Source organism: Trachemys scripta, chromosome 19 (assembly GCF_013100865.1).
Source record: "Trachemys scripta elegans isolate TJP31775 chromosome 19, CAS_Tse_1.0, whole genome shotgun sequence".
In the NCBI taxonomy this organism is placed as follows: domain Eukaryota; kingdom Metazoa; phylum Chordata; order Testudines; family Emydidae; genus Trachemys; species Trachemys scripta.
Genome location: NC_048316.1, coordinates 10860777 through 10880741, shown reverse-complemented (window position 1 = coordinate 10880741; position 19965 = coordinate 10860777). Strand labels below are relative to the sequence as shown.

The following is a 19965-nucleotide window of genomic DNA, read 5'->3' as shown; positions in this document are numbered from 1 at the left end:
TTAGACAGTTGGCAACCCTACCAGGCAGTCATGTGGAAGCCCTAGCCATGCCAGAAGAGCACAGGCACAGCACCACCCAAATGTCAGGTGGACTGCATCCGTGCAGGCACGGATTGTGCATGCATGGGGGCCCATTGACTGTTCTGCCCTGGGGCCCAAAATTGCTGTTGGTGGGCCTGGCCATACCATTAACGTACTTCTAGCTTTCTGATAAGTGGCCTTTGTTTCAAATTAACATATCAGTGAGTTATATGTATAGGCACACATTGATATTAAAATTATATAGTATTTAAATTTGAAAAGTTTTACAAACATATAGTAAAATATATATATATGCACACAATCATCTCCACCTCTACTTTGTAATATTGCTGGAAACTGCAATCCCCATCTGTCAAGGAGCCCTGAGTTGTTTCCTAGTAATCCCCTTTCAGTTTTCCTTCTTAAATATGGGCTAGTCTACACTACAAGTGCTACATCAGTGCAGCTGCACCACTGTAGCACATCTGGTGAAGACGCTCTATGCCAATGGGAGAGAGCTCTCCCATGAGCATAATAAATCCACCTCCGTGAAAGGCAGTAGCTATATGGGCGAGAGAAGCTGTGTCATAGCGCTGTCCACACCGGCGCTTATGTCGGTGTAACTTACGTCGCTCAGGGGGATGGCTTATTCACATCCCTGAGTGACCTAAGTTAAACCAAAGTAAGTTGTAAGTAGACCTGGCCTGAATAGACCTTTCAGTGGCTGTCCCTGATCTTTTTCCCTTGTGTAAGAATAAAAATTTACATATTCTCATCTACTTGTAGCTAATCTCTCCATTCAGTCCTTTAATGGGGCTTTTAGTATCACCATAGAAGACATCCCCATTTTCCCCAATCTTTTTTATTTTTCCTGGCTTTGTATTTGAATAATCATGCATTATAATGAGAACGAATCACTCAAGGTCTGTCTCTGCACTGGGAGACTGTGTGTTCATTTTCAGCTCTATAGCTAAGATCAATCATTACTTTCCTAATCTATTTGGGTGGAAAAGAGGATTAAAAAAAAAAAAGAAAGAAAGAAACCCAGCTCTTTTTGAAGAGGACAGAAGATAGGGAGTTTGTATCTTTGCGCTGATATTTTCTGCAGGTTGCACAGTCACTGTCACCAAGGCTCTTAATAGAAAGCTGCTTGTAGCAGCCTAGCCTGAGTCAACTGATGACAGAAGCTTATAAAAGGAGGACAACAGGAACCTCCTGAGACAAAAGCAAGTTGGGCTACATGGACATAAAATAGAATTTAGCAAGAGTGCATATTACATGAGCACTATAAATAAATTTCAAAACAATAAAAAGTTGCTGAAAATTGAAAGAAATCCTAGAATTTTTTTCAGATATCATGCCATCCCAATGCTGCACCTGCGGTCCAATTCCATCATTCGCTAACTTGACTTATTTTAAGAATGTTTAAGAAAAGTGTTTCTCTGTGGAAATTGCTTTCTTTAGGAAAGAGCCACCACTGACAACCTGAAGACTAAACTCAGGAAGCCAGTCAAGGACTGCGTTACGGCAAAGCTCCAGCTGGATCTCAGTCTCTAGTCTTTATGTATATAATCTGATTAGCTACTACATCATCATATCTGTGACATTTATTATCTTAATAACTTTATTATATAGATTGACATACCTTCTAGAGTTGGAACTTGCTTTTGCTATCCAGGGCTCTTAGTGGTTATGTTCAAGAGTGTATTACTAACTATGGTAGGAAAAGGGATCATATGGATACCAGTGGAAGTCAAATGCTAATGCCCAATGGTGTAATACTAGGGGTTACCTTGAAATAGAGAATCTTACAGTTGTAAGGTTGGGTCTGTAACTCAATGGGTATGTTGTATTATATCTCCTTCAGAATTGGTTTATTGGTCTTTATTCAGCTTTTTTTTGTTTAGAAAGGAATATCTATTTATTGTAGTGGGTCTCAAACTTTTTTACTGGTGACTCCTTTCACACAGCAAGCCTCTGCGTGCGACCCCCCCCCCCCCAATAAATTAAACACACTTTTTTATATATGTAACACCATTATACATGCTGAAGGCAAGCAGGGCTTGGGGTGGAGGTTGACAGCTCACGACTCCCCATGTAATAACCTCTGGACCCCCTGAGGGGTCCTGACCCCCAGTTTGAGAATCCCTGATTTATTGTATTTTCTGCTGCCCTTTTTGTGGGATCTTTGTGCCAATCATTATCTTCATGTAGTTATTGGTCATGGATGCTGCTTAATCCTATATCCCCTTTTTTCCCTTGGATTATGTTTTTTCATGCTGCCTTTTGTATCTTTCCTCCAGGAAAAATCTTAATCTTTCAAATGTTCCTTTTAGAGATGTTTTCTTGAAGAACTGCAGTCAGACCTCTAGTTGTTTTACCTGATTTCACTTGATAGTTTGTTCGTATGCTGGTCTGTAAAGCCACCTCAATGTTAGCAACATTTTACATAATAGTATGTAAAGCATGTTGGAAAATAAGTAAGGGGCAATAGATTATCCCATCTCTGCACAAATTTAACATTGCTGGTTGTACTTCTGATAGCTATTTTTGAAGACATACAGTAAGAATTAACCCAAAGAACACTCCTAAAAATGGCAGGGAAAAAAGTTACCTGTTCTTCTTTGGTTTGCTTGTATTAATATCACTTGAAGCAAACTGAGTCCAGTGAAGAAGACTTTCTATAGTTCTGTATGCCATGCTCAACATTGCTTCCTTTCTGCACCTCCTCATCCTAGGAAGGGTTTACAAAGCTTATGAACCCTAGCCCTCTGCACAGTGAAGTGTTAAATTACTGTCCCTTTGTTTTTAGATGGTTTGTTTTCATTGCAAGCTCTGATGGGCGGAGACCTTATCTTCACATATCCGTATATGATTTCCACATACAGAAATCACACAGTGGTCAGATACGGCACTGGCTTAGAAGCTGTCTCTGTCTTGGGGCTGTTGTGAAAATTTTGTATCCGCTTTGCAGTTATTTTTGAACGACTGCTGCAAAAAGAGAAAAATTTCATCACCAAAATGGCAGTCAGAAAATCTAAATGATCTACTGTGTCTACAAAAGAGACTTTTCTAATATTTTCACAATGGAGAGAAGATAAATAGATTGTGTGCTGCGACCTGTGCTGTTCAACATATTCATAAATTATCTGGAACAGAGCGTGAACAGTGAGGTGGCAAAATTTGCAGACTCTACAAAATTACTCAAAATAGTTAAATCCAAAGCTGACTGCAAAGAGTTACAAAGGGATCTCACAAAACTGGGTGACAAAATGGCAGATGAAATTCAGTGCTGATAAGTGCAAAGTAATACACATTTGAAAAAATAATCTCACCTATACATACAAAATGATGGGTTCTAAATTAGCTGTTACAACTCAAGAAAGAGATTGTGGATAGTTCTCTGAAAATATTTGCTCAATGTCCAGCGGCAGTCAAAAAAGCTAACAGAATGTTAGGAACCATTAGGAAAGGAATACATAAAACAGAAAATATCATCGTGCCATTATATAAACCCATAGTACCCCCACAGCTTGAATAGTGCGTGCAGTTCTGGTTGCCCCATCTTAAAAAATTATATTAGAATCAGAAAAGACACAGAGAGGGCAACAAAAATTATTAAGGGCATGGAACAAATTCAGTATGAGGAGAGATGAAAAAGATTGGGACTATTCAGCTTAAAAAAGAGATGACTAAAGGGGGATATGATAGAGGTCTATAAAATAATTAATTGTGTGGAGAAAGTGAATAAGTAAGTGTTATTTACCCCTTCACATAACATAAGAACAGGAATCACCCAATTATATCAATAGGCAGTAGATTTAAAACAAACATAAGAAAGTACTTCTTCACACAACGCACCGTCAACCTGTGGAATTCATTTACAGGGGATGTTGTGAAGGCCAAAAATATAACTAGGTTCAAAAGAAAATTAGAGAAGTTCATGGAGGATAGGTCCATCAATGGTTGTTAGCCAAGATAGGGATGCAAACCCATGCTCTGGGTGGCCCTCGAATTGTCAGAAACATCTGGCACTGTCCTTTGTCAGAGACAGGATATTGGGGTAGATGGACCATTGGTCTGACCCAATATGGTCGTTCTTATGTTCCCTTGGGATTTTTCTCCTGTCCTTGGCTCCTGGAGCTCAACAACACACCTCTCCCATTGCAAAAAAAACATGCAGGAACAGTGTAGACTAGTTTATAATGTCCTAATTTATTTACAGTTTCTCTTTCCTAGTCTGTTTGAGAGTAAAACTATTTCCTTTCTCTTTTCACATAGTGACTCAAGCTGCTGAATTTTGTATCTAAAGGCTCTTCAGTCAGCTGGCATGTTGCTGAAAAAGTATAATCTGGTTAGGCAGTTCTGTTTTTGTTGCTAACCAATAATTTCCTAATGTCTAGAATGTGCACGAGAGCTCTTAATCCTCTCATGAGTATCCCAGTTTGAGCTTCTGCACAGCAGCATATATCTAATTGCAACACTGGCTAAATAACATTTCTAAGTGAGCCTGTAGTAATGGGAGCGCCCATAGCTGTCCTGGATGAGGGCTCTTTGGTATATTCAATAGTAACAGCTTCCCAACAATGGTGCTTCACCGCACGAGGCCTGATTCTGCCAATACGAACTTTCTGATAGTAGTACTTTGCCACCTGGGAATCTTATGGGGGTGAGGAGGTCTGTGCACCAAAAATATTCTCAAGAATGCAATATCAGAATCCTCTTACATAATAATGACTTTGAAGCTGACAGTCTGTGCGGTTTATTATTAGTATTGTATTGCTTTAAAAAAAAAAAATCCTAATGCAAACCAAAGCCTTTTGAGGAAGATTCCGCATGTTGCAAAGATGCCACCTAGTGGAGTAGGGAATCCAGGGTGATTTGCAACCTCTTATTTCCATTCATATGAGTTGCTTACTGGATATGACAGAGCTAGTTCAGTGCTTTGAAGTTTAACCCACACTGAATTAGCGTAATGGTGACTTATCTTGACTTTGAATCAGTGTCTTTTTTAAATCAAATTAAAGCAATTGTAGCTCAGCAATAGGAAGATGTATCAGGTTTTGTCAGCTACATGGCAGGATTTTTATTATACTGGTTTTTCCGCTTGAGAGAGAGGTTTACGCAGATCCTTTAGGGAAAACAAATGTACACTAAAGCTAATCACATCAACCTAACTAAAATGGGAAGGAGAGTTTTGTCTCATGTATCCAGCACTGTCAATAAAATCTCAGACTTCCTCCTACTCTATGCTGCATCAGTTGACTAATTTTGCTGTCTTTACCACATATTGAATAGTAGTACGCTTTTCCTTGTTTTGATTGCCAGTTGAAAAGGACCGTCCTCAATGGGAAACAATTCCATGTAATTGTGTCTGTTTCAAACTACATCATACACACTGTAACAAACTTTTATTGTGTCTGTCACTGTAAAAAGGAAAGTCTCAAAGTCTTCAAGAAAAATTTTGCACACCACTCTTTGGCACACTCAGAGTGTAGATATTTGAAAAGGTGACCAAGAAAATGGTTTTGTATCATGTATGTTCTCTCTCAAGGATGCCAGATCTTAAATTTGCTGATGTTATATGTAAACAATTTTTTTCTATCTACCCTACTCAACTTAGAGTGATAGTTCTTTTCTTCTCATGTGACAGCATAAGTAATAACTCTACCAACTAAATTATGTCTTAAGTGATGCCTCTGCAACCCATTTTTCCTGGTCCATCTGTAACCTAGGAAACAAGTTATCCCTCCACTTATGATTTAGTTAACAATTCTGTTGATGCATAAGCCAGAACACAATCAAGCTTACTCTGCAGTAGCTGTTCTATCTCTGTGCTACTAAAAGAAAGTCTTTTGTTAATATAGTGAGCTAAGACACGTGATGTTTCTGAAAACACATCAGGAGCAGATCTGTGGAGCAAGAAAATGTCTAGTACAATTCTAGCCTGAAAACTCTCTCTTTCAATTACTTTGCAAGCTGAAAACAGTTCGGATGTTCATTGGACCCCTCTTCATAATAGCCATCAAATTGGCTCACCTATTGTAAAAATCCTTTTCCAGTACCACCATTTGGAGAATGGAGAAACTATATTGCAAATATAGAATTTAACTCCCTGGACTGTAGGTTGGTTTAGTCTAAAGCTCCTTGTTCAGAGTTCTTAGTCATGCTGATCAAATAATCAGCTCCCTTGTAGAACGATTGGGGTCTTTGGATAGGTCTGGATTCAGACAGGATGTCTTAACTATTTGAGTCAATAAAGTAATATAAGCAGAAATCCAGTGCAATATATGCTGTTGCTTTGTCACTTGTAATTATGTACACCCACCATTAGCTAGTTATAAATATTTACTAGGGCTGTCAAGCAATTAAAACAATTAATGATGATTAATCATGCAATTAAATAGAATACCATTTATTTAAACATTTTTACATGTTTTCTACATTTTCAAATATATTGATTTTGATTACAACACAGAATACAAAGTGTACAGTGCTCACTTTATATTTATTTTTGATTACAAGTATTTGCACTGTAAAAAAAACCCAAAAGAAAGTATTTTTCACTTCACCTAATACAAGTATTGTAGTGCAATCTCTTTATCATGAAAGTTGAACTTACAAATGTAGAATTATGTACAAAAAAAATTTCATTCAAAAATAAAGCAGCGTAAAATTTTAGAGCCTACAAATCCACTCAGTCCTACTTCTTGTTCAGCCAATCCCTCAGACAAACAAGTTTGTTTACATTTGCAGGAGATAACGCTGCCTGCTTCTTGTTTAAAATGTCACCTGAAAGTGAGAACAGGCATTCTCATGGCACTATTGTAGCTGGCGTCACAAGATATTTACGTGCCAGATATCCCTTCATGCTTCAACCACCCTTCCAGGGGACATGCGTCCAGGCTGATGACGGGTTCTGCTAGATAACAATCCATTACAGCGGGGACCGATGCATCTTAATTTTCATTATCTGAGTCAGATGCCACCAGGAGAAGGTTGATTTTCTTTTTGGTGGTTCGGGTTCTGTGATTTCCACATTGGAGCATTGCTCTTTTAAGACTTCTGAAAGCATGTTTCACACTTCATCCCTGTCACATTTTGGAAGGCACTTCAGATTCTTAAACCCTGGGTTGAGCACTGTAGCTATCTTTACAAATCTCACATTAGTACCTTCTTTGCATTTTGTCAAATCTGCAGCGAATGTGTTCTTAAAATGAACAACATGTGTTGGTCATCATCTGAAACTGCTATAACATGAAATATATGGAAGACTGTGGATAAAACAACAGGGAACATTGAACTTCTTGGGGGAGAATTGCATCACTTGTTAAAAAAAAAAAAAGCATCATCAACATGGAAGCATGTCCTCTGGAATGGTGGCCAAAGCATGAAGGGGCATACAAATGTTTAGTATATCTGGCATGTAAATACCTTGCAATGCCAGCTACAAAAGTGCCACCATGCAAATGCCTGTTCTCACTGTTTGGTGACATGGTAAATAAGTAGAAGATATTATCTCCTGTACATTTAAACAAACTTGTTTCTCTTAGTGATTGGCTGTAAAAGAAGTAGGACTGAGTGGACTTGTAGGCTTTGAAGTTTTACATTGTTTTGTTTTTGAATGAAGTTATGTGACAAACAAAAAAATCTATATTTGTAAGTTGCACTTTCACAACAAAGATTGCTCTACAGTATTGTATGAGGTGAATTCAAAACTGCTATTTCTTTTGTTTCATTGTTACAGTGCAAATATTTGTAATAAAAATGTACAGTGATTTCAATTAGAATACAATATATATGAAAGTAGAAAAACCACCAAAATATTCAATAGGTATTCTACTGTTTAACAGAGTGATTAATTTTTAAGTTGTGAGTTAACTGCAATTAATCAACAGCCCAAATATTTACTTTAATCTTAGATCTTCTACATTAGTCAACTAGAACTAATACTCTTAAAACACTTATTCCTGATTAAGTCTCCATGTAGTCTGTGGCTATAGAATCCATCCCATCCCAGGGCAGCAGAATTTATGTTCTTGAAAATTATGTCTAACTTTAGTGGTTGTAAGGGCAACCCTTCAGGAACTGACTAATCTGTGCTGTATTTTCAGTCTCAGTCTACCACTCATGTCTCCCCAGGTGGCAAATACCGCCCCTGTCTTCCTAATTGCCAAAACCTGGAGCTTTCCATTGTCAATTTTTTTTTTAAGCCACACAATGCAATGGTGTTTTCTGTATAAAAAAATTCAATATGGTAATTCTACTCCTGCAGTAGAATACCACTAAACTGGTATTATAAATTTTTACTGGACTAAGTGCATTGATTTGAATATGAAAGTGTTGTGATCCTCCTTTTAAAAATTTGCATTTAGGGATGCTGCAGAAACCCTGCAGTCCTTAAAGGTTAACTAAAGCTTTGATCTTTACCACAGCTATTTTTGTTTCCAGTATTCAAATGAGATTTCAGAGTCCTGAATAGCTGTTAACACTACCTGCAACAAGTCCTGCCATAGACTTATTAGCTGAATAAGTTACTTGACATCACAATTGTTGAGTGTGTCAGAAGAGGAAAGAGTTCATTCTTAAGCCTATTTTTAATAGGCAATTAAAACTAGAGTAAAGGAGCTTAAGTATTATAGCATCAATGTTGTAGGAGGGCCACATGTTCCTGAAGAGTGCAAGTAGTAGTAAGATATATTGAAACTAACAGCCAAAACTCAAAGCTATAATATTTAAACTATATTCATGTCTAAGAATACCCAAAAGACGAATCACCTGCTGTCACTATCACATGATGCAAGCTCACTTATTTCTGTTGAGCAAGTCAAAGGGGAGGTTTGTCATCTGAGGGAAGGGTATGCGTGTGCGGAGGGAAATCCTCATGTGCTGAGTTTGTTTAAATAAAAGAGCCTCTGCTGCTTTTGATGAGAATGTAGATGAAGTAATTTATTGGACCAAATTCTACTGGCTAAAGAGATTGATATCTTGGGACCAACACAGCAAGTCAAAAGTAGTTAGTTCATTTGGATTCTATTCCTCATTATCTCAACTGGAAGGGTGCAATTGGGAGCCTTCATGAATAGGCTATTGAGTCAAAATCTTAGGAGAATGATATCCTATGTTACCTGTATGAAGGTATACTAATCCAGACATGGATCTTCATCAGTATAAGGACAGCTAGTAAGTAAAAGTGGAATCTAGTCCACTTCCTTCCATGTCAGTAGTTTAATCAAGACACTAAGTCTTTAGTGATGTCTACAATATTCTATTTAGACTATTGTTTGAGTAGCCAAAAAGAAGATTACTTTAGTCTACCACTCTTGCATACAATTAAGTAGTTTTGTTCCTTTCAGGTCATTGTTCAACCTCCTTTGAGGAGTGCAAGTACTTCTAGAGACTTAACCGAAATGGCTGCCTCAACAACATGAGCTATTGTCTGGACCCTCTGCACTGGCACAGGTTGTATAAGGCCATAGAAATTAGATGTTCCCAATATCATAACTGGTGATTTGATATTATCTTGACCTTTTGAATTCATAGAAGACTCTTCTAGAGGCCTGTGGGGATGCTGGCATAGTTCTGAGGGTTAGATGGGGCTTGAGTTACCTGACAGTCTCCCTTTCTTACACCCCCAAATGACAGCAGTAGAAGTCAGACAGGATTGTTTTCAAGTGTTTATTAACAAGAGCAGAACTGCAACACTAGTGCAAGCAGTTACATCTTCTCCTGATCAGAATACATACTGAGCAAGTACACCACCAAAAAAATAGACATGCCTGATCAAGGGATGCTTAGTGTTGACCTACAGATATCATGTAGAAACCCATGTTCCTAAAGAAATAAGTTCCATGTAGGTCTGCTCTGTACAGATGTGTTTTTCAAGGGTCAGTCAAGGCTGGACTAAGTCAAGCTCTCTTGTAAACCTGTTTGCATACTTGGTCCTCACAGCGGAGCTCCTAACAAGAAGGGAGAACAAATATGTTATTTAACTTGTATAGCAACAGTCAACCTGACAGTTAGGTACTTGTGAAGTTGAATTGGCTTACAGCAAGTCCTTTACAATGGTGAGCATCTTGTAGATCTTGTGCCCTTGCTGCCAGTCTGCAACTAGTACCCACACAAGTTGGGCCTTACAGTGTGCTCTATAGTGGGTTGTGGCAAGCGGGATTCCAGAACAAGAGCACACCAGCTACTTTTGAATTGCAGTGCAAGTGCAAGATGCCCCACATGCAGCTATTCATGCTCAGTGCTAGTCATCCCCACTTCATTCTGCCCCTTCACATGGAAGACAGAGGGGGGCCATGTTGTTACTTCCAGGAGCAACCCCCGTCCCTGCTCCCCAGCTGGAGCAGGATAAGCCCTAGACCCTGCTCATCAGTGGGAGCTTGAGGGCCAGATTAAAATGGCTGACAGGCCAGATGTGGGCTGTAGTTTTCTCCACTCCTGTACTAGGGCAAGCCCCCCCAATGCATTTATGCTGCAGCTGCCTGGGACTCCAGGGGTGTTACCCACTACAAATAAGACTAGAAATGGACTTTAAATAGGAGTGAAAGTGACAGTCTAGTCATTTTCATAGTATTGCCAACCAAGTTTAAAAAAAATTAAACAGCCTCACCAAAAATCATGATTGGCTTTAAGAAAAATGTAAAATAGATGTGTTTATTTATATTCTGCTTTGAGCCTTTATACTGGGGTCACATTTTGAAGCTGTCTCCCACAGCCACAAGAGCTAGAAACTTAGCTTCTTAAAGAACGAAGGATGAAGTCATCATAGCCACTTGACCCCAGGAGCTGGAGCTTTAAGGATAATAATCATGAGATTTGGCAACACTGCCTTCTGTGTAAGGCCCTTCTGGAAAGTAACTAGCCTCTAAACACTAGAGTTCTTCAGTTGCAGTTTTCACAGGAAAATATTTAACACCAAGAATACTCCACATTTTAAGTTGGGGGGGGGAAAAATTGAGACTTGGTCTCAGGGCCACTGCACACAGGAAAGGAAGACAGCACAGGAGCTCTTAACAGCTCTTCCTCTTGAAAGAGTTGGAGGTCAAGTCTTCTAGCCAAATCAAATAAACTATTGCCATCAGTGCCTCCACTCAGATATTAACGTGACAGTGAATGTCAGGTCAACAACTATACACTTCATACTTAAATATCTGAGCCATCTTATCCAGAGTTACACATCATGTGTATTGGCTCAGGGACAACATTCTCCCTGCTAGGTGCCTTTGAAAATCTGGCCTTTAGTCTGTGTCCTAGGGTGACCAGACAATGAGTCTGAAAAATTGGGACAGGCTGGAGGTTAATAGGCACCTATATAAGAAAGCCCCAAATATTAGGATGGGGACTATAAAAATTGGGGCACCTGGACACTCTAGTGTGTTTCTCAGTGCCTCATCTGTACGATGGGAATAACAGCACTGCTTTACCTGACTGCAGGGCTGTGATATGAGCTACTCCAATACCATGGTGATGGGGCCACATAAGTGCCACAGGCAGAATGGCAATTTGTCACTATCACTGCTATCCCTTTCCTGGGTTTTGGCCCACTCTTCATCTACCCCCACAGCTCTTTTCTGAATGTAAACTTGGCTCAGAGGGCTTGGCTGTATTTCTTCTGAGTCCCCTGCATTCTCTTCAACACCTGTCTCCCCCCCCCCCCCCCCCCCCCCCCCCCACACAGGGATTCCTGTTTTACAGGTTCATCTAATGCAGGGGTGGCCAACCTGTGGCTCTTCAGATGTTAATATGCAGCTCCTTATATAGGCACTGACTGAGGCTGGAGCTACAGGTGCCAGCTTTCCAATGTGCCAGGGGTGCTCACTGTTGAAGCCCCCAAGCCTCCTGCATGCCACAAAACAGCTAATCAGGAGGTATGGGGAAGCACTGATTGGCAGGGCTGCTGTCGGTGAGAGGCACTAGGATTGGGGGTTACTGATTTATTAGTGTGGCTCTTTGGCAATGTACATTGGTAAGTTCTCAGGCTAAGGTTGTCTGGCATGAGGTGGCCAATTCTCATCTTGCAGAGGTCACTCGGTCTTTTGGAGGACTGGGGGGGTAGGAGAAGGAGAGAATACTACCCTGAGAACTAATGGAGCAAGTGAAGAGGGTGGAAGTTTATATATACACATACACACATTTCTCTTCCAAGGCTCATGTATCCTTCTTGACTCAAGGCTTTAAATGTTAAAAGCTACTAGACTCAATGCTTAGTGTTATGTTCTAAGTAGTCTTTTGTCCCTGTTGCAATACCCAGAGATAGACAAACAATAGGGTGGATAGACAAGAGTCCCAACTCTAGAGGAAGTTCAGGAATGCCAAGCCCAGGTACAAGATTGAGACAGAAAAGTCAGATTTTGATACTGAAATGCTTCCAAGCCATTTCAGAAGTCTACTATCTTTGGGAGAAGAGACTTCTCCTGTAGTAGAGTCCTTGCCTCTGTACTAACCACATGTATGTAGATTCTTCCTTTCCTGGTCATGTTTATGTTAGGCCCTAGCATCCACTGCACAGAGAATTGCATGGGAACATACCAGTTAACCCAAACCAAAGCAGTATAGATCCTGACAGCCATCATGCAGAGCCATGAAGTTAATTCAAAATTGGAATACAACTGAATACCAGATATAGCTGATCTCCTTCAATCCAATGAGTCCAGCCCCTGTTGTTCTTGTCTCCAGTCTGGACACAAACAAGCTTGTCATTGTCCCAGGTAACCACACTCTGCATGTGAGACACAGACACACACTTAATTTTAGTCTTACCCTGGTAAGGGAGAGGGGCTACAAGAATGTGGTGTAAGTTGCTCCCCACAGTTAGTGCTTCTACATCATGCTCTGTAGAAAGTGGGCTACCTTAAATCTCACATGTATGCCATGGAGTAAATAAGTAGTCCCTATCCCCACCTCCCAAGAATCTTGAGGGTTCCTTCTTTAAGAGTTTGAGGACAAAATTTAGGTCCCAACACTAACAATTCATCATTGATCAGTTGAAGCAGTTTGATGGATTTTTGCCTTGTGATTTGAGCAGGTACAGCTTTTTTTTTTACCTTGCATTTTCTATGATCTAGGCCTTTATTGTCTTCCTCAAACTCCTCTCCAATTTTGAACTGGACAAAGTAACTTCTGAAAGTGCTGGTGGTTTGGATGGAGAATGAATCACCTTCCTGTTCAATCACCTTCTGTGGCTTCAGCATTTTTGCTATCTTGCGAGTTGCAAAGTCAATACCTTAGGAGAGAGATTTAACATCATAAATTTTTTTGGTACTTGCCAGCCTACAAGACCCAGGCTACACTGTAATCAGTGCTACCCACCAGAGTGCTTCCCAAAGCCGATCCAGGTTTGAGTGCTGCTAGTGTGGCTCTATGTCAGAGGTACATGAAAGGCCCCCCCCTCTCAGGCAGTTTTCTTTCAACCATGTGTCTACCTAGTATTTTACTCACAAGCATGGGACTGCAACTCCCAAGCTAGGTTGTTGGGATTTGATTAACCTGGTACAGGAGAGAGTTTCTCAACTAGATGGGTCACCTTACACTATTGGCTAGTCATAGTAGTGTGCCAGTGCTGGCACAGGTGTTTATTATATTGACTTCTGCTGTATTATTACAACCTGATGGATGCTACTGCTGTGGTAGAAGTGAAGGTAAAGTTTGGCCTGTACTTAGTTATGCTGACCCAGATAAAGTTGACATCAGATGAGATATGCATGTGTGATCAAAAACAAACCACCACAGAATTTGTACCCCACAGTTAGGAAGCTCTAAGACCAGAGTTCTCCATGTTATTGGTTATTCCTTTGTTACAAGGAACTGTTCACATCAACATGTTCAACAGAGTATGCAACATGTACCCACTGTAGCTTAGACACCTATTGTCTAGTGTTATTTGCTCCATTAAGGAGCTGTTCAGCCTCACCTGTTCATCTTTTTGATGATTACCAGCATGGTGTTTTCCCCACACATGTAGTATTTATAATCAGTAGAGGGCAAGGGGCTGTCAAAAGCAGAGTTAGACACTTATGGTTTTGGCAGCCAAACCAAGCCACTTAGCCATTTGGTTGAGTAGTTCAAAGAATAATCTTGCATTTTTAAGGTAAACTGTCTGTCCTTGCTCTCTAAACAGAGAGCACACTACTGCTACCCATGCGCCACAAGAATCCTCACATTTCTTCCCCTAAGTAATTTTAACTGTTCACATGTCAGGACCATCACCAGGCTGATTGTTTAAACTCAAGCCATTTCCAGGGACTGTCAATTGCCATGCAACAGCTGCTGATCAGTAGCGAGTCTGCAAGATCAGACTCATTTCATATGGAACATGAGACAACTACTCAGTGGCAATAGTCACTGGCAAGGGCCTGTATCCCAGAGCTGTTAGTTCAGAACACTGCATGCATTAACGTTCAAGTTCACTGGCAATGGAGACAGTCTTTTAGGAGGAGCCCTTACATTTAACTCATCTGCTCCTCAGTCTCTTCAGAGAGACAAGACCAACTCCCATTCATCAAGGGGATTCATCCAAGTTTCTACTCCCCTATTTAGGCAGGGTGAACATTCATTGGCAGGTTTCAGAGTGGTACCAGTGTTAGTCTGTATCAGCAAAACAAGGAGTCCTTGTGGCACCTTTGAGACTAAAATTTATTTGGGCATAAGCTTGCGGGCTAGAACCCACTTCATCAGATGCAAGGAGTGGAAGATACAGGAGCAGGGATAAATACATGAAAAGATGTGAATTGTCTTACCAAGTGTGAGGTCAGTTTAATGAGACAATTTAATTAACAGGAGGATACCAAGGGAGGAAAAATAACTTTTGAAGTGGTAATGAGAGTGGCCCATTTCAGACAGTTGACAGGAAGGTATGAGTCACAGTAGGGGGAAATTAGGTCTAGGTTTTATAATGATCCAACCACTCCCAGTTGTTATTCAGGCCTAATCTGATGGTGTCCAGTTTGCAAATTAATTAGTTGCAAACAATTTGTCTATTGGCAGTTTCCCTGTAGGATAGGAAACAGGATGTCAAAAACAGTATTTAATAGAAAGCATGGTATCCCCGCTCTGAGCTACTGAACTTCAATGCAATCTTCTTTGTGCTAGTGACAGACCGAGGCAAGATAGAAAATAAACCTTCTCATTGTATAATTTGTGTCCATCCAGCTTCATTTAAAAAGGAGATTTAAAAATGTGTTAGACTCCCAGCCATGTGGAGAGGCAAGCAATAAGATACTTTTCAGTCTTCCTATGGTCATATTTTTGAGCTAGTAGACTCCAGTATATGCTTTTATGCAGCAGAGGCTGAAAAGTCTCAGCCTACTTTGTCTTGTTCCCTGCAACATATGGACTTGCATGTGCAATGATTAAGACTTGGAGATAAGGACTGGTCTTCATTAAAGAGTTAGAGTACATTAGTCCTCAGAGGGGATTCAAGAACGTTATCCTCAGACCAAGGAGGTGGTACTATTACTAGAAGAGGCTCCTTCAATATATTACCAATATTGGATAAAAAAAGTGCTTAATGTTCTAAATGGCTTTGAAATGTCCAAAAAAAAAAAAACCACAACACCAAGCAATATATTTAAGTTGAGTGCATAACTGTTGGAAAGAGTCAGGGCCATTCACCACACTTAGACACCTTAGGAGCTTACTAAAACAGAGTTTCCCAGTTTTGTAGGCTGTGCCTTTAGAACCTGTGACACTTGCTGTTACACTACAAAAGTATTACAGCACTGAGGCCCTTTCTAGTTCCTCTCCCACATTCTCCTCATTATTGCATATAATTGGTCTGACCCCATTCTTACCAGCAGTTCAGATGCTAGTTTCAGAAGTTAAAAAGGTTGAGAACCTCTACTCTAGGTTCTTTCTGAGGCCCTCCCCCCAGCATGCTATAAAAACTCCATGACCCACCTGTGCCATAATTGCATTTCTGCATATAAAAAGCCAGGGCCAGCATTAGGGAGTAGCAAGTCAGGCAATTTCCTGGGACCCCATGCCACAGGGGCCCCTACAAAGCTACATTGCTCAGGCTTCAGTGTCAGCCCTGGATAGCAGGGCTTAGGGCTTCAGCCCCATGCAGTGGGGCTTCAGCTTTCTACCCTGGGCCCCAGCAAACCTAATGCTGGCCCTGCTTGGAGGCCCCCCTGAAACCTGCTCACATCTCCACCAGTTGAGAATCACTGACCTAAAGCATGGCAGAGAAACAACTACTAAAGAGGATATGCTCATCATCCTATTTGGGGTCACCACAGGGAAAGTGATTTTGCAGCAGTCATCTGCTAGACACCGCTCTTGCTGTATTAGAGGACTGGCATTTAATTAGTCAGATGTTTAGCAACAGGGAAGGTCAAGGACATAGTCACTGACAGAGAAAGAGAGTGTACCTCATAGCTTCCTTGTAGCCCTAGTAAGGATGTTACCTGGATGTAGAACATCTTATTGTGGGGAGCGCTTCTGAAAAAAGCCTTATTCTTGCAGATAAGGCAAGTGTATATTCAAAAGGAGTGACACTAGTGAGTGGACACAGCTGAAGAAATCACTCCCTCACACTAGCAGGGGTCTACACACAGGTACAGCAGTACTGCTAATTCCCCATGAGAAAGGCACCAACCAAGGACAGATATCAAACTTCACTACAGGGAGCAAGGACTCCTGAAAGTAACAGCATATTAGTTACATTGTACCCCACACCATACACTGATCAGACAGGCAAGTGAGGGAATAGTCCTTTTCTTACCTATGGGAAAGAAAGAAGAGGGAAATCAGGTCCTCCTGTAAGGAGACAATAATTGCCCCCTCCCCCCACCCAGAGAAGGAAAACTTCAACCACCCCTAGATTTTAGCAGAGTTCAAACCCCTAGGCATAGAATTCTATAATTTTCACCTACCCAAAGCCAGCATGTAACCTTCAAAGTTGTCACTGCTCATGAGGTTCCAGGTGCCACTGAAATCCACAGGCATAGCTAGGCTGTTAGAGCAAGAGCCCCAAAAGGAAGTACACACTGACCAGACAGAAAGGACTGAGAGGGTATCTACCAGCTAGGCCCTATATGAGGGGAATTGTGGGAGGGGTTACAGCTGACAGCCTTGCTCGTGGGAAGGTGCCACTGGCCAACTAAGAAGTGGAAGAGGGGGTGGAAGTACAATTAGCTTCAGCTGGGATTGGAGGGGAAAGGTCACACTGTCTGAAATCTTTGTGTGGAGCAAATGTTACTGGCCCATGAGTCACAGTGGGGAAACGAGTGAATAGTTTAACCTCTTCATGGTCACTCCCTGCCCCCATCAGTTTAACAAGGGAATCAGGGACAGATTTCGTAGTTAGTAAGTGAGGGCCAATGCAGGTGCATCAGACCCAGGCTCCTAGATTGGAAACCTGCATGAGTCTGGGGAAAGTTAATCTCCTTATTATAAATATGATGTGTGCTAACAAAGGCACAAAGGACTGATCCTTATGCTGTGCATGACCTTCTATCGGGGAGGAAGGTGACCTCCATGCCACAGTATTAGAAACTACAGTGCACATTCCTCTTGTTTCTGAATTATGACAGAAGAATTATATTAATTCCTTTTGTGGATGTCTGGATGGGAATAGAAGGCAGTATAGTGTAGTGGTTAGAGCAAAAAAAAACTGAAATCTGATTCTGATTCTTGGCTCTACAGTGAATGACCTTGATCATGTAACCTCTGTGTTTCTTAGTTTCCTCTTCTGTGTTCTGAGGTCTTTTTATGCTGTGAATTATGTCCAAGACAACCTGGAATCCAGCTGTGTTGCCAGAGTGCACAGTGATTGCAGTAGTTTTGATCGCCACTTTTCTTGCTCAAATCCTTTCCCTGTCCTCAGTCTGGGAACATTGTCAGATGGGGAGTGGGTCTAGTAGTCAGAGCAAGAGACTGGGAGTCGAGAGACCTAGATTTAATTCACAACTCTGTCACTGAATTTCTTTGTAACCGTGCCTCAGTTTCCCCATATGTGAAATGTGAATAGTAATGTCCATATTTGAAAAACACTTTTAAACCCTCAGAAATAATAACAATAATTAATAATAAAAGTATAAAGTGCTGTCTTCTATATAGATAAAAGACATGACCTGCTAGTTCTTTAATACACACAAAGCCTGATCAAGTAAAGGGAATGCACACGGTAACATGGATATGTTGAACAATTCATCCCTGTGATGCTACATCAAATGCTACATATGGAGGCACAGTACATAAGGATCAGAGCAGAGGGTGATTTCAGTAGAGAATTTCCTGTCTTCAAGTGGAGGAAGAGGGGTAGAGTGCAAGGAATCCTTTATCCTTAGGTGGTGGGACTTTACCTTTTTCAGTAGCTAAAGTAATCAGTATTCTGCTAAGCAAGTCTTTCTGCATGGAAAGGGGAATGAGAGTCCAGGCATGTAGTAATTGACTGAATTTGGGAGAATAAAGATGATAGAAGCCCTTACCCCTTTTACATGTGGAATTGAGATGATTCCAATATTTTGATTCCTTTATTTTTCTGTTGTGAAGTGACCTTTCTCCATTGTGTATATAAATAAAAGCCAGGAGGCAGTATGGTCTAGCACAGTGTTTCTTTTCAGGTTATCAGCTTCTTATTCAAAGCAAAAAAATGTTCATGACCACCTTAGATTTACTATGAGTATAAAACATATGAATTATAACAATAAGCCTATATTATTTGTGTGTGTTTTGAGACTGCTTGACCTTGAAGAATAGGGCTGTATAGGGAGCAAGATTTTCTTTACTTTAGATTTAAATTTTTATTACAACATCTTGCAACTCCTCCTCCTTCCCCCTGAGGGTCGCAGCCTATTGGTTGAGAAACTCTAGTCTAGTAATCACTAGTGGATTAAGCATGAGGCTAGGAGCTCCAGAGTTCGCCAAAGATGTGTGTATGGGAAAGTCAGATCATTTTAACTGTTCTGCCTCAGTTTCCTCATCTGTAAAATGGGGATAACAATATTTTCCCTATCTCAGAGATGTGTTCTGAGGATTAATTTAGTCACAGGTGTGAGGTATTCAGATGCTATAGTGATGAGCGACACAGAGGAACCTATAAATATCTGAAAGAAGAAAAATGATGTGGCTTTTAAACTTTAACCCAGACTGTGCTGCTGTTGTAGCAAAAAATAATGGTGACATTGACATTTATATTAGTCAGAATGTTGAATGAGGAAACAGTTCCAACTACTATATTTATTTAGCTGCTGCTGAATCAGTGGGTTGAGGTCAGACTGGATTAAGAGCCAGATTTCACAAACCTGGTTTCAAAACTCTGACCACATTTCTGGAGCTAACAATTGTGCCTACTTGACCCATGTGACCATGGAAGTAGAATACTGGGATGCCAAGCTATTCTTCCTCTTCTGAAAATGGTATTGTTCTCTAGCATATAGTGTAACAGGGAATGACCCAGACAAACATTTTGTAGTTTATAAAATAGCATTTCCCCCAGTCAAAGAGTTAAAATCTGCATATAATTTATTAAGTGGTTAATGTAGGAACCAAAAAGGGCTCTCTTCTTGCTTCTTAGAAAGATAAATGTTGCACAGATGAAAGGGTTATTTTGGCATAATCCTTCCAGGCATCTCTCCCACAGTAAGGAGGGTTCAGCTGGGTCACTGCTTGGAAGGGCATAAGGCCCAGATCCTCGCAGGTATTTAGTCTCCTAGCCTCCATGGAAATCAATGGAAGTTAGGAGCCTAAATACCTTCAAGGATCTGGGCCTAAAATGTTATGGTGATGGGTGCTGCATAAGAACATAGAAAGATAGGAAACTTCCAGAGAAAACTTACATAGTGTAGAAAGTTATGCTAATAGTTCAGTAGGTGGAGCTCTTCCCTTTAAATCAGTACCAAACTATAAGCCTACGTATAGAGGCTATACTGCTTGAATTGCCAGCTTTAAGATGAGACATAAAAAAGTATCCTTTACAATTGAGCTCATTTTGTA

General features: G+C 40.6%; 1 protein-coding gene across 1 annotated transcript; it reads right to left on the bottom strand.

The window, feature by feature from the left end:
• Positions 1-9685: 9685 nt before the first annotated feature.
• RBP7 (retinol binding protein 7) lies at positions 9686-17139 on the bottom strand. The gene is made up of 4 exons (XM_034753694.1): positions 16902-17139; positions 13074-13252; positions 12647-12748; positions 9686-9980 (listed from the first exon to the last, which is right to left on the bottom strand). Exons 1-4 carry the CDS (start codon positions 16972-16974, stop codon positions 9930-9932), a joined length of 405 nt encoding a protein of 134 aa, XP_034609585.1. The 5' UTR covers positions 16975-17139; the 3' UTR covers positions 9686-9929.
• Positions 17140-19965: the final 2826 nt, after the last annotated feature.